Source organism: Branchiostoma belcheri, unplaced genomic scaffold (assembly GCF_001625305.1).
Source record: "Branchiostoma belcheri isolate BF01 breed outbred unplaced genomic scaffold, Haploidv18h27 scaffold176, whole genome shotgun sequence".
Taxonomy (NCBI): domain Eukaryota; kingdom Metazoa; phylum Chordata; class Leptocardii; order Amphioxiformes; family Branchiostomatidae; genus Branchiostoma; species Branchiostoma belcheri.
Window position 1 is genome coordinate 408,389 of NW_017803224.1, and position 27,068 is coordinate 435,456.

At 39.9% G+C, this 27,068-nt stretch overlaps 2 protein-coding genes across 2 annotated transcripts in view; one reads left to right on the forward strand and one right to left on the reverse strand.

Moving 5' to 3' along the window:
* LOC109467141 (nucleosome assembly protein 1;3-like) overlaps positions 1-423 on the reverse strand; it is a 1,619-nt gene extending 1,196 nt beyond the window's left edge. Inside the window, exon 1 of the mRNA XM_019765074.1 lies at positions 413-423. Coding sequence (XP_019620633.1) covers positions 413-423 — 11 coding nt within the window. The remainder of the gene's footprint in view (positions 1-412) is intronic.
* A 19,932-nt stretch (positions 424-20,355) lies between these two features.
* LOC109467144 (contactin-1a-like) overlaps positions 20,356-27,068 on the forward strand; it is a 9,139-nt gene continuing 2,426 nt past the window's right edge. The window contains exons 1-4 of the mRNA XM_019765076.1: positions 20,356-20,634; positions 23,373-23,522; positions 24,362-24,502; positions 25,732-25,902. Coding sequence (XP_019620635.1) covers positions 20,577-20,634; positions 23,373-23,522; positions 24,362-24,502; positions 25,732-25,902 — 520 coding nt within the window. The 5' untranslated portion in view covers positions 20,356-20,576. The remainder of the gene's footprint in view (positions 20,635-23,372; positions 23,523-24,361; positions 24,503-25,731; positions 25,903-27,068) is intronic.

The following is a 27,068-nucleotide window of genomic DNA, read 5'->3' on the forward strand; positions in this document are numbered from 1 at the left end:
GCAACAACATAACTGTGCAGATGGACAGTACTGTGTGAACTCATGGTATCTGCAACTATCAATTGACCTATACCATTATTACGTCACAGTTGTTTACCTGTTCTAAAGAACAATTCTAGAACGGTCAGTTAAAGAATAAAGATCATTTCAAAGTTTTCAAAGTCAGGTATGTTTGATTTTTGCTGCGTCTTAAGTTTTGTTGACACAGCATTACATGCCGCAACGGTCACCAGATTTAGTTGTGACATTAGACGAAAGTAGTACTGTATAAAAGCCTTATATTAAGGCTAACACTACACAAACACACACTGCGCGACGCACCCCTGTACAATATAAACGTCGATTGACCAGCATTCATTGCGGTAAACAAACTGTGACGTAATAATGCGATAGGTCCATTGTCCAACTGCACTTGAAGCCCATTTTGTGATCCATAACACTACTGGTATGTTACAGTTCCCTTCCTTAGTATACATACAAGTGTTCCTACCATAGAAAACAACAAAGCTTAGACTGGCTTCTATCTCTGTCTGTAGATGGGATCCCCCCTCTATTGTTCTAACTGTTCTGAACATTGTTAGTTAAACCCAACTAAACAGTTCTTACTCGCTAAACGAGCTGGCCGCATCACCCTCTTGCTCGGGCTATGTAGGAAAAGGAACACAGAGCAATAAGAACAAAACAAAACAAAACAGAGAAAAACAACACAGACAAAGGGTTAACATATTAAACCTTAGGATAGTCGGAATCCATAAAATGAGCACCAAATAAGAAGAAGTACATGACGTGTATGGTAGGAGAATATGTTAGCATTAGGCATAGACTGACTCTATTGATAACTTATTGTAAGGCCACACCAAGTAAATTTTATGGATGACGTCCCCTGGAGACCCTAAATCTAATGCAAGAGGGCAAAAAAGAAAAAAGAAGGGCCCCCAAAAAACAAGATGCCTAGATTAGAAATATAAGAGACGACAAATGTTAGGACACAAATTGAATGAGGTGACACAGTGTAACATTAGCAAGAAGTCTTTTATTCATCATCAAAACAGCAATAAATTAGGTGGAACAGCAGTTGTTGTCCTGTCCTGTTTCTTTCATCACATTTTTGCAGGCCTGCAGAATCAAAGCATGTGCTCTTTACCCGTTTCACGTAAATCTAACGATTTGCGGCACTGTTGTGACTCTTTGGTCATAGTTACAGGAAGCGGAATTTCTTGTTTTTTTTTTTCTAGGAACAGGCCAAAATCAATGCGCGCGCGGACGTCATCCATAAAATTTACTTGGTGTGGCCTAAAGAAGAAATTTTGACAAGGGGGGAGGAGGATTTCAAACCCCTCAAAACACAGAATGGCTTAGCAATAACTGGCATAACATACAACTTCTGACTGGCCATGAATGTTGTAGAAATGATGACGTACCTTCAACCTCCCCTCATCACTCTCATGGGTCAGTTTTCTCAGGTCACCACCTCCAGTCTGCAGTGAGTATAAGGCCACACCAATTTAATTTCTTGGTTAACGGATTTTTCTTGAAAAATAATGGAGCGGGTGGGCGAAAAAAAAATAAAAACAGGCCTAGGCATCCTATTATGGCCCAAAATGGTACGATAGGAGCCATGAAGTCAACACACCAGACTGGCACAAAATTTAAACAATGAATTTTGAACTTTTAATGATATCATTGCATTGAAAGATGGAATAACTCTTATATAACTAGGATGAAAAGGACTGTTTTCAGCTGTTCAGGGCAAAATATGAGCATTTTGCAGTTGATTCTGAATTTTTATTTTTATTTGCAAACCGAAAAAAAATGAAGCGGGCGAATCCGTTAACCAAGAAATTAAATTGGTGTGGCCTAAGGACAACAAAACAAAATGAACTCCACATTTATTATGTTTACCAAAGGAAAACGTATTGTTTTTGTTATGTTTCTAATTTTCCTCCAGTGACCTCTGGCCTGACTGAACCATGGTAACTGGTGTTGGGTTACAGTATGTTGCAATTTTATACTGTAGGAGGATTTTATACAATAGGCCAAGGTAAACGTTATGCATTTATTTGATCTTCGCAAATGTTACTTTTTTAGTTTAACATAATTGTTATGTCTATGGAAAATATGAAAGAATAGCCTTCCCTGGTCTTGTTAAGATGATCATACTGAATGTTTGTACAGGGTTACATTATGTTGCAATTTTATACTGTAGGAGGATTTTATACAATAGGCCAAGGTAAACGTTATGTATTTGATCTTCGCAAATGTTACTTTTCTAGTTTAACATAATTGTTATGTCTATGGAAAATATGAGAGAATAGCCTTCCCTGGTCTTGTTAAGCCATCATACTGAATGTTTTTACAGGGTTACATTTTGTTGCAATTTTATAGTAGGAGGATTTTATACAATATGCCATTGAAGGTAAACGTTATGCATTTGATCTTCGCAAATGTTACTTTTCTATAGTTTAACATAATAATAATTGTTATGTCTATGGAAAATATGAGAGAATAGCCTTCCCTGGTCTAGTTAAGCCATCATACTGAACGTTTGTACACTTTTTACTTCCTACCTCGGAATGAAGTTTGATCTGAAAAACATGGCTTCCGCCAGTATTATTGTTCAGCGGACAAGGTTGAACAATCTCCGTGTATCAGCTAAGGCCACAGCAAGTAATTTTTATGGATGACATCCGCGGGCGCATTGATTTTCGCCTGATTTGGGAAAAAAAAAACAAGAAATTTGTTGCCCTTTGACGGTGGTCAACATTCCAAAAATGGACAAAATGGCATGCCTTGCCATGCTGGAAAGTAACATGGCAGATAAACATGAAGAGAGGAGACAAGACAAGGCTCTGATTTATTGTTTTGACTTTTACTTTGATGCGGTGATGTTTTTTATTCCTTTTATACGCTCCCACGGAATCAAAACCATTTGTACAATGATTGAAAACTTTCCTAAAGTTGTTTTAGTGACAAATGGATGTTGTGATAGTTGGCAGTAAAGTTAGCACCATATAGGTATCATTTCTTGTTTAATAGGGTTTATGATGTCAAAATTTCAGAATATAGGAATCTTGTTTTTTTGGACCCGCCTTGTTTTTTTTCGCCCTCTCGCATTAGATTTGGAGTCTGCGGAGGATGTTATCCATAAAATTTACTTACTTGACCTAATGTAGGACTTACCTCTACCTGACTCAAATTGTTCTCGGCCATCATCAGGGCAGACATCGTGTCGTAGGGGTTTTCTTCGGTAATTCGTGCACTCGCTCTCAACAGAACACCTACAGAGGTCATCAAATAAATCCACAAATACTTGAAATAGCAAGTGACTTTCTGGATCCCACTGGCGATAAGACGTCTACATACGCTAAAACTGTCTACAAGATCTCAGAAATACCAAGAAAGACTTAACTTTCTTCCTGTACGTGTAAAATGTCCTTACAAGCGATAATATGACCTTGAGAATCTGATGTGACCTTGCGGTAACCAGATTGTTTAGAACCCTACGAACTTTTTGTGCTCCATTTCGAAAGATATTTTGACATTTGTGCGGTCTATCAGCCTTAACGACATGTAAGTAGCACTCGCACGTAACATGTTACTGAGATTTGCGACTTCTCTAGGATTTTTCTCGGTATTTTTCACCTAAAACAGGAGAGAGAAAACTTCCCACCTTGTCCGTGAGCACGAAACTTGTCGAATGTGTAGAATTCGAACCCGCGTCCATGGCAACACGAGTAAACATGGCGTTCGAACGCGTGGTAGGAATGAACCTGTGATTTGCGTCCTGAAAATGGAAACATCCGTCAAAAATCGTGTCGTACTGTAGACGTTTAGGAAAATATGATTCCTTTTGAGGTAGATTTTTCAATATCAATAGGATTTCATCATTAAAATGGATCTTTAGAATACGATTGAGCGTTCATTTTACATTTAGTTGTGACGTGTCGTGTATCATCATTCCTGCCAACAGTAGCAATCGGGTGGCGGCTGTGACAGAACTTGGTTGTGTGCTGTTGTGCGGTACAAAATGAGTTACAATGCTGATGTACTTGACGCAAGTGTAGAAAAGTAACACCAATAGAAACTATCCTTTCTCTGTTCTTGGGAGTTTGGTGGCTCTTCTTTGCACCTTCCCCAGTTCCCGCTGGTCCAGCCGGAAATAAGGCCCCCATATGACATTTGCATATTCCAGATGAGGTCGAACCAAATTAGACTTACAGCAGTGGTACGTACAACGTTACTGTCCTTGTGTCAAGGTTGTGGAAAGCTCTCTTAATTTCCTCCCAGCGTTCGGTTGGCTTTCTTGGATACCTTCTGCCACAGCAAGTGTTGTAAAACATCCCCAAAGTTGTGGATGCCCCCCCCCCATAAGTGTGGACTTCTCCTTGGTGCTGAACTCACCATCAGTTCCATGTATTGCAGTATCTGAACTCATCATCAGTTCCATGTTTTGCAGTTAGTGATGCATACCTAAACCCAATTTTAGGTTCAGGTCCGGATTCAAGTCCAGAGGTTTAGGTTCAGTTCCAGACTTGTAAGTCCGGACCTAAACCCACGGCAATATACAAAAATTGCATGTTGGCAACCTTGCAATGTTGTCTGGGTGAAACTTTGGCCACATAACATGGAGGCCGGTACTTGACGATGCCCAATGGCAATGTTTTCTTCGTTTTGCAGCAAAGATTTTACAATCTACGGAAGGTTTTAGGTGGTTTGGAAAGAAAAGGGGTATGTAATGGTCTTTTATGGTAATAAGTCCGGACTCGGTTCTTGACTTTTAGTTTTTTTTTGGACTTGAACCTAAACATTCTTACAAGTCCAGATTCAAGTCCAGTGAACCGGTATGCATCACTAATTGCAGTATCTGAACTCACCATCAGTTCCATGTATTGCAGTATTTGCGTGAAAGTTGAGTTTGTTGTCCATCAAGACCCCCATATTTTCTCCTCCTGTTTACTTGATTTTTTTACTGTTTTATATGTATGTCATCTGTCATAGTCAATATGAGATGTAAATGCTGTAACAGTTGAACTCATCAGATGTTTGAATAGTATTCTGCGTGTTGTTGCTGACTGTTCTGAGGTATTTTATGTGATTTTTCCATGGTCATGATATTCTATGTTCACCAATATGTTTACTTTTGATTGAATGTTCATTGCAATTTGGTCAAGCCTCCTCACTCGCATGTACGGTCATCCTACCTGGAAAATCTGTATCTGTACATGAATCTGTGCATGAATCTGTAACATCTGTGTCCATAATATCACCAGGGTCCATAATATCGCCACCTTGAGAAATAGTGTGCTTCAAGATATTTTTACTGCAACATACCCAAGGTATGTACATTTGATGTGTGAAGGAGTGCATACCAAAAGTATATTGCAGTAAAAATATCTTTAAGCACACTGTTTCTCAAGGTGGCGATATTATGGACCCTGGTGATATTATGGACACGGATGTTACATGAATCTGTATCTGATTGCAAATAAAGATCTCGACTGATTGCCATAGAAAAGATGGTTATTTTTCCTCTGCTCTTCATTTTCCCCAATCATGATATCAGAAATGGTCCGAGTTGACCCCAACCCAAAGCAGGTTTTAGAACTCAAACAAATAATGTGAACATTGCAATGTATGATGCTCTGTGAGTAATTGTTACACACATGTAACATTACTAGTATGTGGCCTGTGATTTTTCTGAATGTGTATTTCTTTTACACTCCAGGCTTGAGATGCTGCTGTTGTATAGGTGACACTGCGGGACCTGTCTCCTGTGTGTGCCGTGGGACCTGTCAGCTATCCTGTGTTCCTGTCTCAGTATATTCATGGAGGATCTGCCTGTGTTTCTGAGGGACCTGTCACCTATCTACAAGAGAAGAGAACATCAGACTTGACTGTGAGTTGGCTTTTATTTATAAAGTTACTCTTTCAAAAATGGGGTCTGCAGGCCGAAATGCGTAATAAGCCATTTTACGTTTGCATAATGGAAAGTCGGGTCGATCTGATATTTCACCGTTTTAACTGTCATCTGTGTGATAAAACGTCCAGCCAGTACGAGTGAACTGTAATACGCGGTCGTTGCTTTGCAGCATTCTGCATCTTGCCATTTCAATTTTGCATAATTTGAAGTCCAACAACTCGATCTAATATCAAATGTAATCTACGTGAAACCAACCTGAATAAATTTAAATCGTGGTCGCTGCCTTACAAAATTTAGCCCGCAAAGCGCGATTGGGACGTCCCATGCAGACCCTTAAAAATGACAATGAAAGATGTTGGGAAAGGGCATGTTTGCAATCCTTTGAATTTTTCATTCTAAACGCCATTGTTGACACTCAGCTAGGCCCTCCCTGCTATTTGTTGTCATTTCCGAAAGAGTTCACATTCCTAACTAATACTTAGTTTAAGGTTGTGACTAATCTTTTATTGCAAATGATGGAAAACACAGTACATTTTCCTATTTAGGAGAGCACTTGTAATGATTGCCTGTTGTTTCATTCTGTATAGCAATGGGATATGTTTTCAACAGCATTTGTGATCAAACAGTTTTCCCTGATATCCTCTAGACTTCATCAAAATCAACATCCACCCTTTTAAAAACCATTACTATTACTGATACAGGAACAATGTTTAGGCAAATAAAAGCATTAAAAATGGAAAAAAAATGAAATTTCATTATGATCATGAATTCTAGCTGTTAATGTTTATTGGTGAAGATGTACATGCATAGTCAAGATTTGGCATTTGTTGGTATTTGAGAAAATTATTTTCAGATTCTAAAAATAATACTATGATTTAGAACATATGACAGTACAAAATGTAAACTTTACTTTCAAGGAAAGTGCAGAATATAAAATGTTCAAAACAACTACAAAACTGTGTTAATATGATTTGTCCTTTTTAAAATCCTTTCTGAAAAAGAAATTGTCCTTTTTGTGAAGAAATGACAATACTATAGAAGTATACATGGTTAAGCAATCATAGATTTAAAAGAAAAAAATTAAACATTCAAAGATGAATAATGGAATTTTTTAGCACTCACAGTCAAATAGGGTTACAAAATTAGGTGACACATTGAAAGAGGCATTTTTTTTATGGTTGGAGGAAAAAGAGTGTCTTTGATAAATCATAATATCCATTTCTAGTCTAGAGTGTTCTAACGTTAAATCTCTAAAATATATTATGAACATTGTGATTTTACGCACCTTGCTATATTTTCCCACTGAAATGTGCTTGTAATTATGATTTTGCAAAAAGCACACAAAAAGCATACAAATCTAGACTCTGATTTACCTAACTTTCTATACATGTATGTTTGTCTCTGGTTGTCAAGTAACAAATTAAATAACAAGCAGGATTATTCATATCAACAAAATACAGCTATTTATACAGAAAATTTAATGCATTATAGGTGTTTCACAAACTTTTCTTTTTAAACAATGATAGAGTGGATTTTTGAGAAAGTACTTTGGTCACATAATGATTGTTAGAAATATGTCCTATTTCTTTACAGAAAATGGAAAAGGCAATCATGTTGTGCTTTCTTTCTGTAGAGTGAAATGTACTACAGGTAAGCTGTATGTGTGTGATGTTTCAAAGGGAGGAATCAGCAAATTCAAAAAATTGTCTTTTCGCAAGGATGATAATTACTGTAAAGTTGGCTTCTACTTTTAATGCAGCCAAGTCACTGTGAGATAGTGTAGGTATGGAAGTAGGTTAAAAATCAATCTTGGTATAAAGATAGAATTACAGTTAGAGGTTGATAAAAGTCCAGTGTCCAGCAGGTGTGGCCTTGACAGCGGGGCAGGATCTCTTTCAAGGCCTCTTGAAATGGTCTCTGCAAAAGATAGATATTAATACGAGGATCATTTTAGCTAAGAGAGGTGTGTCTTTTTAGTGAATAACCACAAATGACCATCCTTGTCACACAAATCTGAATTCTTTTTGCTTTTGTCATGTCCAGATTGTGCTCCCATTTATCAATCCTGAGTTTAAAGTGAATTCATTGATTCATAAATCAAAGCTGACAGTTTTACTTAATAGTATGTCTTTTAAGCGAATTACCACTTAACGCCCTGCAAAATATTGGCCCTTGCACAACTGGGCTAAAAATCCTGACCACCACAAAGAATTTAATAACAAATAGGTGCCTGATTAATTCTTGCGAAGTTTCTGTGCTGTACACACTTTTAAACTGTACTGTTTTTGCCAAAATATTGTGATCACATAATTATATTCTGCCCAAAAAAAGTACCTCAAAAGTGTGTATAGCACGGAAACTTTGCAAGAATTCAGGAGACACCTATTTGAACTTTATCATTTGTGGTGGTGGATTTTGGCCCAGATGCGCTTGGGCCTGTCAATATACTGCAGGGCGTTGAGGAGATCATTCGCTTAAAACACGGAAGTAAAACTGTCAACTTCGATTTATAAAACTTTGGACTGATTAATTCATTTCAAACTGAGGATTAGTAAATGGGAGCACAATCTGGACATGGCCACAGCAAAAAAAATCTGATTCGTGCGACAAGGATGGCCCCAGAATGTCATTTGTGGTCATTAGCTAAAAAGATGCCCCCTCAAGTCATTTCACTGGTAAAAACTAAAAGATTATGTTGATAGACTGTGTAAAAGCTTTCTATACTTAAAATGTACTAGCCTGTGGTTAAGTTATGGCAGTTCAGGCAGATAGTTTTCAGTGTTAGTCTTAAAATTTGGCCAGGTTTTTTAATATAGCTGACATCGCTTTAAATCTAAGTCTGTTTGCGAATGAGCTTGCAAATGATGGGGGTAATTTTGTTTTGCTTATCAAAGTTAATTTTCCCGCCAAAAAAAAATAATTGGCACCCCTCACCTGGTTAATTAATTGGGTTAAAGTTTTCCCGCCAAAAAACTTAGTATATGGAGCATTCTAACCTTGAACTTGTGCCCCCCTCCCCACACAACTTACACAGTATGTTAGTTACACTGTTCTAACACTTTGGACTTCTTTGGGCATGTAACTTCCCCAAACACATAGTCACCACACTCTGCTACCCAAACACTCTGTCGATCCAGTGCAGTTTTTCCACCACTTAGACTTAAGAATAATCTCTCGCTCTCCTGGTCTGTCAATTGCACTGGTATACTGATGTTTCGAAGCATCAATGTCTCCGGAAAGACATCCCACGGGGAGTACACTTAGTGCATTGACCAACCAGGAGAGCGAGAGATTATTCTTAAGTCTAAGTGGTGTAAAAACTGCACTCGATCGACAAAGTGTTTGGGTAGCAGAGTGTGGTGACTACGTGTTTGGGGAAGTTACATGCCCAAAGAAGTCCAAAGTGTTGGAACAGTGTAACTAACATACTGTGTTAGTTGTGGTAGAAGTGTGGGGAGGGGGGGGCACAAGTTCAAGGTTAGAGTGCTCCATATACTAAGTTTTTTGGCGGGAAAACTTTAATCTAATTAATTAACCAGGTGAGGGTGCCAATTAGACTCCATTTTGGCGGGAAACTTTCAATCAACTACAAGTCCAGAAAGTGTTTGGGGGCAATTTGGAGCACACTCAACTACACAATACTTTTTTAGTCACCGAGGTAGTTAACATGGAATCAAACATTTTTTGCGGGACAATTTCAATCAATTAAAGATGTGTTTGGAGAATATTAATAAGTGAGATGGTTCAAATCAACAATTTGGTTGCAATCTGGAATTCAATGATATGACAAATTTTTCAGTGATGCTTGTTGTGGAATTAAAGCCGCCTGCTATTATCAAATTTAAAAGAGGGCCTGCAAGGGGGGGTCCCGAAAACGCTCTACGCTGAATTTGTAAACCTCTCGATTATGCTTTACGATAGATTCCAAGTGGCTACAATACATTACGTAGAATTAAAACGGCGAATACGCTCTACGCAAAATGCGAAGAGCGGTCCGTCTACGCTCTACGTAGAATTACTACGGCCGATTACGCTCTACGGAAAAGGGCTTGCGGGCCCCCTTAAAAGGAATGCAGACCCTCAGTAGAGTAAACTGGGCAAAAGAGAGAAGTGCGAGTGTAAGTGTGTGCACCTGAAGGCATGTGGAGTGTTGTCTCGTGTTAATAAAGAAACCATACTCACACCTCCCCATCTTCTTTCACACAGCTCGGCCCATAAAAGTCTGGCTCTTCCTCCTGCTACAGTCCAGGCCCTAGGTCCACATCTTGAAGACAGAGAAACAAGAGTCAGCGTATTGAAACTAGCAAGAAATTGTCTCACATAACAAACAAGTTTTAAAATGAAAGCGCACCTGTGTTGGTAGAATCCATAGTTGAAAAGTTCAAACTTGTTCCAACACAAGGGAGAAACTCACCATAATCCACGGGATCAGCCGAAAATTTATGGCGAGTTTCTCCCTTGTGTTGGAACGAGTTTGAACTTTTCAACACACAAGTTAGTAAATGTCTGAACCACATTCAACTTTAGTCCCACCAACACCAAAACTCCAATTTTACTTCAAATGTCAAATGGAAAACATACACTATTTCTTACCTTATGCCCATAACTAATCAAAGATACAAGTATGTACAAAAGGCAATTACAAAGATTCTAAAAGCCCAAATCTAGCAGTGGTTTGTTTGGTTCATTTACAGGGTCTATAGTAGTAAACCAACATTTAATGCATGTTAAGGCCACACCAATTTAGTTTGCTTGTTCTCGGATTTTTTTAGAAAAAATATGAAGCGACAAGGCAAAAAAAAAAAAAAACTGGTCAAGGTATCCTATTATAGCCCCAAATGCTACGATAGGAGCCATGAAGTCAACACAAAAGGTTGGGTTAATATTTAAACAATGAATTTTTAACTTTTAATCAAAGCACTGCATTGATTGATGGAAAAACTGTAGCAACTAGGAAGAAAATGGCTCTCCTCAACTGTTGAGGGCAAAATACCCGTATAAGCCTTTTTGAGTTGATTTAGAACCAGAATTTTTTGGGAGGGGGGGGGGAATCATCGACAAATTAAGAGGCGAACCCTCAACAAGTTAAATTGGTGTGGCCTAAGCTCAAAAAGACCTATCATAATGTTAAGTATAAAATTGAAAACAACATTGCAAACTTTAGAAATGAGGAATGCACTCAACTGTCCACTGTCTACAGACAAAAATTGAAAATATATAATTCTTCCTTTCATATGACACAGAATTTTGTTTCACCATTAAGGAAAATGGTTCATATATTGATTTGTTTATTTATTGCATTGTGTACTTGTATTAAAAAGCCACACATAACGGATACATGGCAGTCACATTTGTGTACAATTAAACAATAAAAAGACAAAGTACTATCACTAGCTATACATACTGTAAATGATACAATGAGACGTTATTAATGACTTCCTCAACAGTGTCTTTACCACTGAGGTTGAACACATCCCCAGTGTTGATGTCAGGCACTTCGGGCCAGAACTACAGTCTAGAGATCAAAGAGGAGGTTGTAATTTTTGCTTGTTGTTGATTGGTTAGGAGCTATGATGACATAGATTTCATGCCCAAATATGGGCAACCAATTTGAAACAACGGTACCGCTTCACTTGCATGTAAACAAAGTCGAAATGACTGCAGTTATGAAGTATTTTGAACAAAGGGAAGTGTTTGAGACAATTGTCTTCCTCCAGATAAGCCAGACTTGTTCCAGCTGCCTTTACTGAGACGTTGGGACATTGTTCAAGCTTCTTGGTGACTGAAGAAGAGGCGAAAAAGTCCAGTCTATCAGGGTAAGGCCACACCAAGTTAATTTTATGGATGACGTCCGCACGCGCATTGATTTTGGCCTGTTCCTAAAACAAAAAAACAAGAAATTCCGCTTCCTGTAACTATGACCAAAGAGTCACGACAGTGCTGCAAATCGTCAGATTGACGTGAAACCCCGTAACACAAAAACAGGACAGGACGACAACTGCTGTTCCACCTGATTTATTGTTGTTTTGATGATGAATAAAAGACTTCTTGCTTGTTACACTGTGTCACCTCATTCAATTTGTGTCCTAACATTTGTTGTCTCTTAGTATATTGCTAATCTAGGCATCTTGTTTTTTGGGGCCTTTCTTATTTTTTTTTGCCCTCTCACATTAGATTTAGGGTCTCCAAAGGACGTCATCCATAAAATTTACTTGGTGTGGCCTAATATTATTACCAATTAAGGGAGGGGGCGGCATTGGTTTCAGCACCAAGGACAGCACCAGTGCTTCAAAACAAATGGGAGACCTGAACAAATTAGTGCTTACCCAGAATTGCATGTACATGTACAATTCTAAAAGGTGAGGACCCAGTGGATGTCGTATGCCTTGATTTAAAGAAGGTATTCCATTCTGTGAGTGTGCCTCATAAGCACCTACTCCACAAGTTACAGTCCTATCGAGTAACAGGGAAACTGTATATATGAAAAAGTACAGAAGCGAGTGACCAAAAGAGTGCCTGGCTTACAAGAACTACCATACGAAGACAGACTCAGTATACTCAAGCTCCCTACTTTGGTTTATAGAAGACTGAGGGGCGACATGATTAATGTCAGACTCTACAAGTACACCCATGGCCTGTATGACACAAAATGTCTGCTACCTAGCTATATCATCAGAAAAAAAGAACAAGAGGTCATCACCTGAAAATAAACAGGATGCCGGCAAAAAGGAACACAAGACTTGACTTCTTCACTAACAGAACAGCATGTTGGTGGAACGGATTACCTGAAGACGTGATCACAGCACCCTGTGAACTGTTTTAAATCAAGGTTTGACAACCAGATGAGGCTACACCCATTGTAACTACAGAGCCCTAGATCATCCTCTGCAGCCTGAGATGACTGTTGGCTGAAGTCAAGAGCGGGCCAAACTGGAGAGAACTCCTACCTGGCCTGAAGAAATCTACTTCTACATCTACATGGTGTTGGGACTTCCTGTTTCAGAGGAGACAAATAGTGGACTGGTACTGAATGAGGAACACACTTTGTGGGTGAAGGTTTAGAAGATGCAGTATTCCCCAAGGAAGCATGCGGGGACCTGCATGTGCTGTTCATAGCTTTTATTAATGATCTTCCAGAAAAGTAGGATCAACATACATGACAGTAAAGTTTATTGCAGATTGAGTAGGATACCATATAGTGCCAACGTCTGGGACCCGTACACCAACAAGGGGATCAGGCAGTGGAGGCCGTCCAGCGCAGGGCCGCCCGAGTGACCCTAAATGACTACCAGCGGACTAGTAGTGTGACACAAATGCTCAACGACCTGCAGTGGCCCCTCCTCTCCGAAAGGAGGAGGAAAGCCCACCTCACAACATTTTACAAAATAGTGCATAAAATTACTATTATCCCTACAGATAAACTGCTCAGGCCAGCTCAGGGGCGTACCCGAGGGAGTCATCAGTATAAATACCAACCCATACACGCACGTACAGACGTCTATAAATATTCCCTCTTCTCCCGCACGATCCCACAATGGAACACCTTGCCTGGCCCGGTAATCATGGCTCGATCCCACCGTTGAGTCCTTCCAGGCCAGGCTGCCGGGTGGCCTGCCTGCCTTAGACCAAGGCCTCCCCCCCCCTCCTAAAGTGCCCCAACAGGGGCTATATGGGGGTGTAGCTGGGGCTTGTATAACATCTTAGAGCCCCGGCAAAGATGAAGAAGATGAAGATGAAGAGTACCATCGAGGACAGATTGTCTTTAAAACACGACATAGAGTCAGTGGAGGACTGGTCCAAAAATGGGAGTTACCCTTTAATGCTGGTAAATGTTAAATAGCTAACACCTAGGGAGGAACATATATAGAACACTCCCAAACATCACCACGGTAGTGAAAAGACGTCGGCTTAGCCTCGCGGGTCATGTGACTCGTAGTAGAGTACCAGCGGGACGACTACAGCACGTCGGCAGAACGCACTGCACCTGCGTGAAACCCGTAATGTATTGTACATAGCATTTTTACAGAATGTCTCATATAAGGTTGTATTTGCTCATATAAGGTAAGCATTTCGACAGTAGTTTCCAAATTTTGTTTCGAACAGAATATCCTCTGCAACAGAAAAAATTCTGATGCAACATCGACTAAAAACCCAATGAAAAACGCAAAAATGCAGAGTTCTGCGCAGGCGCAGTACGTTCTGCCGACGTGCCGACGACCACTACTTTGGACTCCAGAGGCAAAAAGGAGGATCGGTTGTCCAATCACAACACTTAAGGGTCTCCTCGAGTCAAACTGGTCTGCAAGGACTAGGAACTTCTGTCCACCATGAATGACAGACTGTACTGGACACAAATCTTCACAAGCTACACCTCTGCTGAGGATGAATGAAGAAGAAGAAGGGAGGAACAACATCAAGGCAGGTAAGGCCACACCAAGTAAATTTTATGGATGACGTATACACGCGCACATTGATTTTGGCCTGTTCCTAGAAAAAAACAAGAAATTCCGCTTCCTGTAACTATGACCAAAGAGTCACGACAGTGCCGCAAATAGGTTTGTACGGACCTTTAGGAATTCAGTTTGGTACATGCTGCCACATTTGAAGAAACTTGCTGACCGCTCCATCTATCTCCCCAGAGCACAGGACGAAAACTGCTGTTCCACCTGATTTATTATATAATTGCTGTTTTGATGATGAATAAAAGACTTCTTGCTTGTTACACTGTGTCACCTCATTCAATTTATGTCCTAACATTTGTCGTCTCTGTATATTTCTAATCTAGGCTGTAGTAGGCACCTTCTTTTTAGGGCCCTTCTTGTTTTTTTTTTGCCCTCTCACATTAGATTTAGGGTCTCCAAAGGACGTCATCCATAAAAGTTACTTGGTGTGGCCTAATACCTGGTATAGCAAAACAAAAGAAGAAAAGGTGTTATAGTGGATAAAAGACTCCACTTCCATGCAACTGCATCCAGGAAAGCCAACCAGAGGTTAGGACTGTATTGTTAGGCCACACCAATTTAATTTGTTGGCTCTCGGATTTTTTCAGGAGAAATATGAAGCAACAGGGCAAAAAAAAAAAATAAATACAGATCTGGGCATCCCTATTGTAGCCCTAAATGCTGCGATAGGAGTCATGAAGTCAACACAAAATGTTGCGTTAATATATAAACAATGAATTTTGAACTTTTCATCAAACCACTGCATTGATACAATGACAGATGAAAAAACTGTATCAACTACTAGTACTAGTACTAACGCCACACCGACTTAATTTTATGGATGACATCCTCTGAAGACCCCCAAACTAGTGCGCACGGGCGAATTAAAAAAAAATTCCGGCGAAAAATAAAAATGCTACTATACCACAGGAATACAAAGCTGGTATTGTGAATTTGCGACGTACACGACAAGCGGGCACATTGCGGGCTTTTTGCATAGCTTTGAATCGGCACTGTATGTATGTACTGAGATCTGGAGCTTTGGGTGCCATCCTCCAGAGTTCCCGCCGGCTCCCTATTGTAGCTTTAAGTAACTATCATGCATGGTCGACTATGTATATACCCAGGCCTAGAACCAGGCCAGAGCTTCGGAGGACGTGATCTTTTTTTTTTGAGGACAGGCGAAAATCAATGCGCGCACGGATGTCATCCATAAAATTAAGATGGTGTGGCCTTATACATGTAGGAAGAAAGGGAGTTTCCTGAACTGTTGGGGGCAAAATATGAGCATTTTTGGGGTTGAATCAGAATCAGAATATTTTGTTTGACTGTTGCAAATCAGAAAAAAAATAAAGAGGCAAATCCGAGAACCAACAAATTAAATTGGTGTGGCCTGAGAAGAGCCTTTTATAACCGTGATGACCAGACAGTTGTACTGTATGAGTATGATGTATGTCACGGATGTAAGTAAAGATGAGCCTTCTACCCCAAAGATGGTATGCAGGTACACAAGGTTAAATTCTTCCGTGGTATGCAGGAGCAAAATTGCATAGTACATCCTCAAAATCAAACCGGTACAACCAGTGACTTCATGACAAATTAAGTATAAAATCCAGTAAAATACCAAATTATTGAATGTGACAACCGCTGATTTAAAAGCAAGGATACACCTATCGTAACAAAACCGAAATTAAACTATTTTCACTTGTGCATGTAGATTTAATTTTGGGGTGCTCAGAAGTGCATAATATATGCACCCAGTTAATTTTAGACTTGGGAAGTCTTGTTTACGCGACATTATTGACGGGAAAGTTGAGTGGATTTAATTATGCACACGTGCGGTACATTCCAAAATGTGTTCACTGAACCAAACTGCGGATATTAAAAAAGTGTTCAGTTTTTAGCAGCGAAATTTGCACCTCTGGCTTTTTTCAATGCCACTCAACACGGAAGAAATACATTCAGTGCCTCCCAAACCACGAATTTCAAGAAAAACTCCCTATCAAAAATACAAGCCCTATTAGTAGTATTAGTGAAAATACCGTTCCAAACGCAAATTTCTACGGAATATAACGATTAACACAACGAAATATAACGTGGCCTGTTGCTACTAGCTGGTTTGTTGGAAGTTTATTTAGGTAGATAGTTTGTTGTCTTACCTCGGAAAAAGCTGTGGGGTTTTCCAACACCACGCCGTCCTTCCCGCCATTTTTCGTTTCTTGTCCAAACTTTACCCTGCCGGTAATTGCACATTTTCCCGCTCAAATATCCAAAGAACCGCATAAATCCATCCCGGAAACGTTCCTGCGATATACTGTACACTTTTGACGGATAATTTGCTGACAACAAGTCTAAAATTTACCCCAAACTTTGGAGAGAATTCACGCACAACACGCCGCTAGACAACGTGCTTCCCTGCAGTAGACCGGCTTCTGGTGTTTCGAATCGGTTGCCCATATTTGGGCATGAAGTTAACGCAATCATTGCTTCCAACCAATCAACAACGAGCAAACATTGTACGTGAGCCAATCAGCATCAACGACTCATCCTCGTTGCACAGCGCTTAATGTCATGAGAATTCTGACCAATCAGCATTAAGGATACATATTTCAATGTAAATTTACGACCTTCAGCGCCATGGATCAAAAGGGACTTCTAGCAGTCGTTGAAATTATTGCAGGAAAAAAATTTCTCAAGTACCTGCAATAATTACACGGATTACACCCCAAATAACGAGGGCGTGAGGGAGTAAACTTGGCAATGAAAGGCACTGGTCTCGCCAGGAATGAAAAGATAAACAAACAGGCATACTATTATTACTAACAAGTAGTTTACTACTTTATATTAAACAAGTTGGTGGGGGTAGCGACAAAACGGGGCAAATATGAAATGGTAACGATCTTCCAGGCCCCATCGACCACTACTTGGAGAGTTGGTGGGGGTAGCGACAAAAAGGGGGTATATATAAAAAGGTAACAATCTTGTCTCATCAACCTCTGCTTGAAGAGTAGCCTTATTAGATATACTGTTGCTTCCACTTAACATACGCATCTATATCGAAAGGTCAAAATAGTTAGCTGTTTGTTGGTATGCCTATTGGTTTATCTTTTCGGAGAGACCGACGCCCTTTATTGTCAAGTTTACTCCCTCACGCCCCAGTTATTTGGGGTGCAACTAGAGGCACCATCAGTACACGTGTCAATGAGAGCCTCTAGCACCCCGTGAAACCGAAATTACTTAATTAACCTAATTTTAGTTTCATTGACGACGTATATATGTAACGTTATGTACTCCATCCTTTTGTTATGACCTGTACTTAACCCAGTGGGTATGTGTGTACATAAAGGTCATTCATTCATTCATTCATTCATTCATTCATTCATTCATTCATTCATTCATCTTCCATCTTTATTCTCCATCCAGGAGAGCCTCTTGAACAAACATATACATGCTTGTATGTACATTTTTAAAACAAAACTATATAAAACAATCCTTACATATTGTACATTACTATACTGGATAAAAAAACATCTTAGAATAATAAAAATATAAAAGGTTACTATGTTTCATGTTTCACAACTGTCCAAACATCAGCGCTGATTACTAGTTTATCGCTCTGTGTATGCGTCTCTCTCACATGAGGACCGACTCAGGAACTGGGTCCTTGAATACTCACAAGACGAGTCAGTATAAGTGACATTATTCACTGCTGACTGTATCAAAAGCAAGACATTTCNAAATATCAAAGAACCGCATAAATCCATCCCGGAAACGTTCCTACGATGTACTGTACACTTTTGACGTATAATTTGCTGACAACAAGTCGAAAATTTACCCCAAACTTTGGAGAGAATTCACGCACAACACGCTGCAAGACAACATGCTTCCCTGCAGTAGAGCGGCTTCTGGTGCTTCGAATCGGTTGCCCATATTTGGGCATGAAGTTAACGCAATCATTGCTTCCAACCAATCAACAACGAGCAAACATAATACGTGAGCCAATCAGCATCAACGGCTCATCCTCGTTGCAAAGCGCTCAACGTCATGAGAATTCTGACCAATCAGCATTAAGGATACATATTTCAATGTAAATTTACGACCTTCAGCGCCATGGATCAAAAGCGACTTCTAGCAGTCATTGAAATTTATTGCAGGAAAAAATTTCTCGAATACCTGCAATAATTACACGGATTACACCCCAAATAACGAGGGCGTGAGGGAGTAAACTTGGCAATGAAAGGCACTGGTCTCGCCAGGAATGAAAAGATAAACAAACAGGCATACTATTATTACTAACAAGTAGTTTACTACTTTATATTAAACAAGTTGGTGGGGGTAGCGACAAAACGGGGCAAATATGAAATGGTAACGATCTTCCAGGCCCCATCGACCACTACTTGGAGAGTTGGTGGGGGTAGCGACAAAAAGGGGGTATATATAAAAAGGTAACAATCTTGTCTCATCAACCTCTGCTTGAAGAGTAGCCTTAATAGACATACTGTTGCTTCCACTTAACATACGCATCTATATCGAAAGGTCAAAATAGTTAGCTGTTTGTTGGTATATATATATATACCTATTGGTTTATCTTTTCATTCCAGGCGAGACCGACGCCCTTCATTGCCAAGTTTACTCCCTCACGCCCAGTTATTTGGGGTGCAACTAGAGGCACCATCAGTACACGTGTCAATGAGGGCCTCTAGCACCCCGTGAAACCGAAATTACTTAATTAACCTAATTTTAGTTTCATTGACGACGTATATATGTAACGTTATGTACTCCATCCTTTTGTTATGACCTGTACTTAACCCAGTGGGTATGTGTGTACAATAAAGGTCATTCATTCATTCATTCATTCATTCATTCATTCATTCATTCATTCATTCATTCATTCATTCATTCATTCATTCATTCATTCATTCATTCATTCATTCATTCATTCATTCATTCATTCATTCATTCATTCATTCATTCATTCATTATCTGAGTATGAACGATGTACCTACGTTAAGTTGTCGCCGAATCCAGGGCCGTGTCCGACAGTCTTCCACGATCTCGCGAGAAGTATTGTTTCACCTGCCGTATATCAGCACGTTGCCATAGCGACGCGTCGATCCTCAAGCAAGCAGACGTTTGAAGTCGCTCTTTATCTTCAGATTTGCGATTCAAGAGCCTGGTGAAGTGATCGGACTGTCCCTGAATTATGCGCATGGTTTACGCTGGAGTGCCTTGTTAGGCCACAGCAAGTAAATTTTATGGATGACATCCTCCACAGACTCCAAATATAATGCGAGCGGGCGAAAAAAAACAAGGCGGACCCCAAAAAAACAAGAGTCTTACATCTTCATATTTTGACATAATAAACCTTGTTAAACAAGAAATGATACCTATATTGTGCTAAGTTTACTGCCAACTATAACAACATTTATTTCTCACTGAAACAACTAAAAAAAGTTTTCATTCATAGTATAAATGGTTTTGATTCAGCTGGTGGGAACATCGCATATACACAGCCACCATCACATATAAAAGGAATAAAATACCTCACCTCACCGGTCCCACAGTAGTCTGTCCTGCCGTCGGGGCAACTAAACTGTCCACAAGAGTTATCCACCCAGGGCGGTTCTCAGCCAGACTTGTCAGGTGACTCAGAGGATGTCCTGTCCATTCCTGCATAAAGGTAAAAGACAAAACATTAAATCATTTGTCTTGTCTTTTCTCTTCAAATGTGTCTTCTATCCATGTTCCGGCATGGCAACAGACATCTTTCCCCCTTTTCGGTATGTTGGCCACTATCAGAGGGTAACAAAATGTGTGTGTTTTTTGTGTGCAAAATCTGGCGAAAATTAATGCGCGCGCTGATGTCATCCATACAAATTACTTGCTGTGGCCTTAGCGCCCACTTTCACACGCCCCGTAAGCATGACATTACTGTTGTGACGTTGGGGAAACTAATTAGCTCACTTCCTAAGCTAGTTAGGTCTGTTCCACAAGTGTTATTATCCTCGAAAGCTCACCAAGCACTTCTCGTGTAGTGTCGAAGTGTAACTTTGCGTTCAAAAGCACACAAAATTTGACAAATGAAAGGATCTCCACGTTTCCTGTGGACGAAACTGTCGCGTTTAAAAATAAGGAGGGGGAACGTTTTGCTGACATTCGAGTGAAGGAAGAGAGGGAAGTAAGGTACAAGTACGAAAGCGCTCGCTACGGACGCAATGGCACAGATTTTTCCACTGGTGATTGTCATCACAGCATGCACGATGTTGTTCCCAGGTAAGTGTTATATCGGTTACACACTTCTTGCCATTATCAGCATGTTGATCTTATAGTCAGAACGCTATCAAAACAATCCATGGAAAAAGAGAGAGGTTTCGAGATATAGAGTAGAATTCGGACACACCAGGTTGGTAAGTGGTACGGTATGGAAATCAAGAAAACTTAAAATTCACTCTTGTAATTTTTTTTTGCATTTCTTTTCCTGAAAACGAAGAAGTAGAACATGTTGGGGATAGAGTACTTAAGCCTTGTTTGAGTTTAGTTCATGAATTCAAAATTCTGCGCTAATAGGAAATATATCTGCAACGTGGATTGCAAGCACTTTCATTAAGCTATTTTTGTACGTTTAGTTCCTTCCAAGACGAAGCAAGACGTGAACTTTGTTTAGAGACGCTAAATGTGAAGCAAGATGCGAAATCCGTTCAAAGAAGAACACGTGTCTTAGGCGCACAGTTTATATCGAACTCTCCTGTTCGGCCAGTGCATCTTAAAGTAACTTGTACTCGTTCTGTTTGTGTTTAGCTTGTAGGAAAAAAAGTATCTAACCATCTGGTTTAATCCAGTACATGTATGTCAAACCTCGATAAAACGGTTTTACATATCTTCCCGAAAAGTTTTTTTTTTTTACTAATTTCTAGAAACAAGATTCTCTAATGCTTATGTTCCAAAAAGGGCCCGTCCGGGCTTAATGTATGAACGAAAAATTAACAATTATTCATATCATGAATATACAAATATACTGCCCATGGTAATTATTTTTGACAATGACAATGAACTTTATTGCATGTTCACGCCCTACACGGGCCAAATGCACTTAAGTTAAATAACTTGGTAACAAGGATTTTATTTAAAAACTTGTTGTCTTTTATAAAATATCGTATTTTTCGTTCAGAAAACCTGCCCGGCCGGCCCCGGGTGGGAATTGTGGCCCAGCATAACTTAAGGCCACACCAATTTAATTTGTTGCTTGTCGGATTTTTTCAGACAAAATATGAAGCGACAGGGCGAAAAAAAAACAGGCCAAGGCACCCGAAATGTTACAATATGAGCCATGAAGTGAACATACCAGGCTGGTTTATAATTAAAACAATAGATTTTGAACTTTTAATGAAATAAAATTGCATTGTTACATTGAAAAACTTTAACAACTGGGAAGAACAGGACTTTCTTCAACTGTTCGGGCCAAAATATGTCTTTCATTTAGCATTTTGCAGTTGATTTAGAACCAAAAAAATATTTACTTTTTGCAATTCAGACAAAAATGGACAGGGCGAATCCGAGAAACAACAAATTAAATTGGTGAGGCCTAAGGAAACCTGCATAGGCGTGCGTTTTTGTACAAAAGGAAGTTCGTCTTCGGTAAAAGTTTGTTTTGGTCATGTTTGGCGACAACGGAAACTCTCCAACAGTCAACAGGTCGAGACTGACAGGTCGTGCAGACGGTATTATCACCATAAGGACCTCTCAGAGTGGCCCTGACCAAAATGACGTCATCCGGCCTAGTAATCAACAACTGTTGTAGTAAACATGTTAATGTGGGTTCGTGTGGCGTAACGGTAGAGTATTCGGGTCAGACCCAAGAGGTCTCGGGTTCGAATCCTGCCCGATGCTACCAATCTTGTGCCCTTGGGAAAGGTGCTTTACACGACTTTCCTCGCTTCACTCAGGTGTAAATGAGTACCTACCTTCGGTTAGGGACGTCCCTCTGATAGGTCCCGTGTTTGGAAGAGCCACACTCCACGCACGTAAAAGAACCCAACGCACTTAGGCTACACCAAGTAAATTTTATGGATGACGTCCGCGCGCGCATTGATTTTGGCCTGTTCCTAGAAAAAACAACAAGAAATTCCACTTCCTGTAACAATGACCAAAGAGTCGCGACAGTGCCACAAATCGTCAGATTGCTGTTCCACCTGATTTATTGCTGTTTTGATGATGAAGAAAAGACTTCTTGCTTGTTACACTGTGTCACCTCATTCAATTTGTGTCCTAACATTTATCGTCTCTTAGTTCATTTCTAATCTAGGCATCTTGTTTTTTAGGGCCCTTCTTGTTTTTTTTCGCCCTCTCGCATTAGATTTAGGGTCTCCAAAGGACGTCACCCATAAAATTTACTTGGTGTGGCCTTATAAGAGTCACTGGAGTAGGGTTCTTCCCGGTGTGAGTGGTTCAAACCTTACAGTCTGGTCTTAGGCAGCTTGTACTTACTGTACAAAACCGGTGTGTTACGCCTAAAAGGCAGCTTACAGGAACAAACAAACAAACGGGAGCATGACCTTCACTGCACATTTTTGCCGCACTGGGCTAAGTACAGGTCACAACAACAAAACACGATGAACAGATACAGAAGAAAACTATCATTAGACAACTTAAACTTTTCGCTTTTAAGTTACGCTACAGCAAGTAATTTTTATGGATGACGTCAGCTCGCGCATTAATTTTCACCTGATCTTGGAGAAAAACAAACAAGAAATGCTGTTGCCTTCTGACAGTAATCATGCCGAAAATGGGCAAAAATGTCTGTTGCCATGCCGGAACGTGGATGGCAGATAAATGTGGAAAGAGGAGACTACATAAGGCTTTGATTTATTGTTTAGTCTCTTACTTTTACTAAGTAGCTTATACTGATACAGAGGGCTGACTTTTCAATGCCGTGGACAGTGTGCAGTAAAATGAAATAAAAAACCAGGAACCGTAAACATGACAATATCTTTTGTCAATGTTGTTGTACATAGGTGTAGAGGGTCAGCTGACATTTGACATGGCGCCACCCGTCCAATGGGCGCCTGCCGGTACAGACTACACCCTGCAGTGTCAGGCCAGCATCCCGGGCGACTATGCCGTCAACGTCTACTTCAAGCACGGACTCCTCATCGACACTGAAGGTGGGACTCATACCACAACCTGTCCCTGCAATGTGGATTAAATCCGCCAGGTGTCTCTCTGTAACTGCCTCAGGCCCTCACATCAAAAGTATGTGTAGTGATACTAGTACTGTGTACTGTACTTGAGTATCCATCATGTGGAAATATTAAAGGTATCCGATGCAATTTTATGGCCGAATAACCAAAAACATTCTGGATGAGAAAATATGCCTGACATTGACAATTACGAATTCGTCTTCATTTTGTCACCGTCACCAAGAAGGTTATGTTGTCATGGGCGTTCATCTGTCTGATCTGTCTGTCTGTAAACACGATAACTCGAGAAGGCTTGCTTGACATAATCATGCGACAATTATACAAATACAGATGTAATTTGAATAATTCTATAAATCAGCTGCATCACATGGTAGGAATATTCAAGCTTGTGTTAAATTGAGAACCAGAGAAACACAGGCAGATATTGATTATGTAAATGTAGACTTAATTTGCATAATTGATAAAAAAATGTTACAATTCCATAATGGTTACTGCCTGGAATTTCATACTTGGGGTATTTGAAAGTAAAATGGTGAACATCATTCAACATAACTTATTCAAAAAAGGGCCTCATTTGCATAATTTATGAGGAAATGATAGAATGGCTTTCTTTCTTTTTTCTTTCTTTTTTTTCTTTCTTTCTTTCTTTTCTGAAAAGGCTGACCAGAATGACCAGAAAATTCACTATGAAAATCCAGTTTTGCTGTCCTGAAATTGCATTGGATACCTTTAGGGATGTTGTGTTACCGTATTAGCCAACTTGATGCCAATCACTTGACGATTTCAAATCTTATAACCTACAGTGGAGCGGTACCAGATCGTGGAAGACGGCCTTGCCATCCGGGATGTGGGGAGGGGGGATGGCGGGAACTACACGTGTGCCTCGCAGGGGGCCATCGACTTCAGCATACAGGGGCAGACCTTCATTCAACTCATCGTTACAGGTACATCTGTTGTTTATTACCTTCAACAGCTGGTTATGTTTTTGGCTTGTGTGTGCGCGTGCACACGTTTGTGTGTGTACGTGCGTGTGTGTGCGTACGTGTGAGTGCGTGTGTGTGCGTGTGTGTGTGTGCATGTACATGGTTTAGTACGATAACTCAAGAAGCTATAAATGGCTTGTCATATGCATAAAACTTGGTAGTTGGGTAGATCTTGATGAGAACTCAAAATGTTTAGATTTTGGGCCCCCTGGCAGCTTGTTATGGTATTGCAACGGGATTTCCTGTTTTGATACCTCGTGAGATGGACATTCTAGGGTTTCGATTGTTTGATGGTAGATATTTGTAGCCCGATATTAAAGAAGTGACAAGTATTTTCTTTCAAAGTAAGGGAAACATAAAGGTAGTGTGAGAGTATAACAGTGATTTTAGTTGTTCCTATTATATTTATTTAGGTATTGGTTTTTGTATTTTAGTATTTATTATGTTTACCTTGGCAGAAGGAAAATATATTGTTTTAGCTCTGTTTCTTCTTCCTCTTCTTCTCCAAAACAAATAAGACCTGAACCAGACGTCTGTCACCATGGTAACTGGTGTTGGGTTACATCATGTTGCAGTTTTATAGCAGGAGTGATTTAGACCCCTGTCACCAAATACTATGGATGCGCTTGAGTAAGAATTAACAGAGCAGATATTATATGCGAAGGTAAACATTATGCGTTTGTCTTTTCTAAATGTTACCTTTCTATTTATTCATTTATTTATTTCCTGTGTTTCCGTGACAATCACTATGTGGTGAAGACATATTGTTTTTCCTCATGTTTCTTCTCCTCCTCCTTCTTCTTCTTCTGCCATTTCTTTTGCTGATTGGCTGTTGGGATTTGATTGGATTGTACAAAGTCATGCCATATTGACAGTATGAACGGCATTCAAGTGTTTTGGTAGGTATGTCAAGCTTTCCTGCTCCAGCATTGGAATGCGGGGCATAAACGCTTCTTTTTATCTTGAAAATCAACAGTTTGCATTTTGTAATCAAAAATCCTAACCAATAATGCAGGGGATAGCTATCCAACTGTTGTCACTTCATACTATAGTTATATCAACGTAAAAAAAATGTTTTACCTTGTGTTTCTCCTTCTTTCCCTGCCATGTGGTAAATGTGGTGAAGCGATCCGCTACATCTGCTCCAAAGCAAACGTCGGCCTTTCTAGTTGATTTTTTTTCCGTCATAGGCCCGCCCTCAGCACCAGTGGTTGTTAGATTTCCCTCAGTCGGCACGGATTCTCTGGAGGTGGAGGTGTCAGCCCCAGAGGATGATGGGGGATCGACCATCACGGATTACGTCATCCAAATCCGCCAATCAGAGCAGGAGGTCGAATGGCGGGAGTTCGTCAGCCAGAATGGTATAGTCATTACTTATAGATGAATTGTAGTTTATATTATAATGAAAGAAATGATCTTTTTTAGACGTTTCCATACTTCCAATACTTGTCTAATATTGACAAAAATATCATTCTTATGCGCTTTGATCATCCTATACTATACAAACCCATTTCAAATTATATTTTTAACATCACTAAGAAACGAGAAGAAGCCGAACCTCTGTATTAGAGTAGATTTAGAGCTGTTTGTACTACAAACATGTATATTACCTATTTCATCTGTTGACCTGTACTTAGCCCGATAGTACAATAAAGGTTATTATTATAAAAGGAAGCAAATTTTTAGGAGCAGTTTTGACTTAAACACCAAACGACTGAAACAACAGACATAGAACACCGCAGCGCTGTAATATATTCACGCGTCATCCATCGGCGCGGCCTGATTGGTTGTGCAATGGATTTTTCGCGCCATCGCGCGGGGCTACTAGAGCGGGCCCGTGATTGGACGGCTGTTCCAAAAGGCGCCGGCGCCCCGTTGGAAACTTCAACCTTGCAATTAAAGTTTTTGGTGAATTTTGCGGCCAAATAGCAACAATTGAGGAACGACCATGCCAGATCACGAAAATTGATTACGAAAATAGCTACCAAATTATTATTATTTTTTAAAATAAATTATTTTTGAAAACTTGATCACCCCCTGGTCCTACCTTAAGTGAATACCCCCACTTTAATAGTACATTCATATTCTTTATAGCCTTCGACGAACCAACTCTAACTAACCATACAGCATCCTATATGTTCACTGAGAGGAAGTCGAATGTACATGAGTATGCTAGAAGTTTATTATACACGTTTATGTGTTTATCTGTTAAAATGTGACCTGTATTTAGCCCAGTGGGGCAAAAAAGTACAATAAATCTTTCCATTCTTTCATGCATTGATCGATATCGAGTAGATACTAAACTGTACAATTGGCATCTAATGGTACTATCAATACGTGTCGTCTAGGGAATAATACCTTTACTGTACAAATTGTCCAACTGATAAGGCTGCCACTGCAGGTAGTATCGGTGTTGCAAGGCCCAGTAATACGTCATGTTGATTTGATTATATGGATGACATCCTCCGGGAGCCCCAAAATTGATGCGCGCGTGCGAATAAAAAAAAGTTTTGCAAAAAAAAAAGTT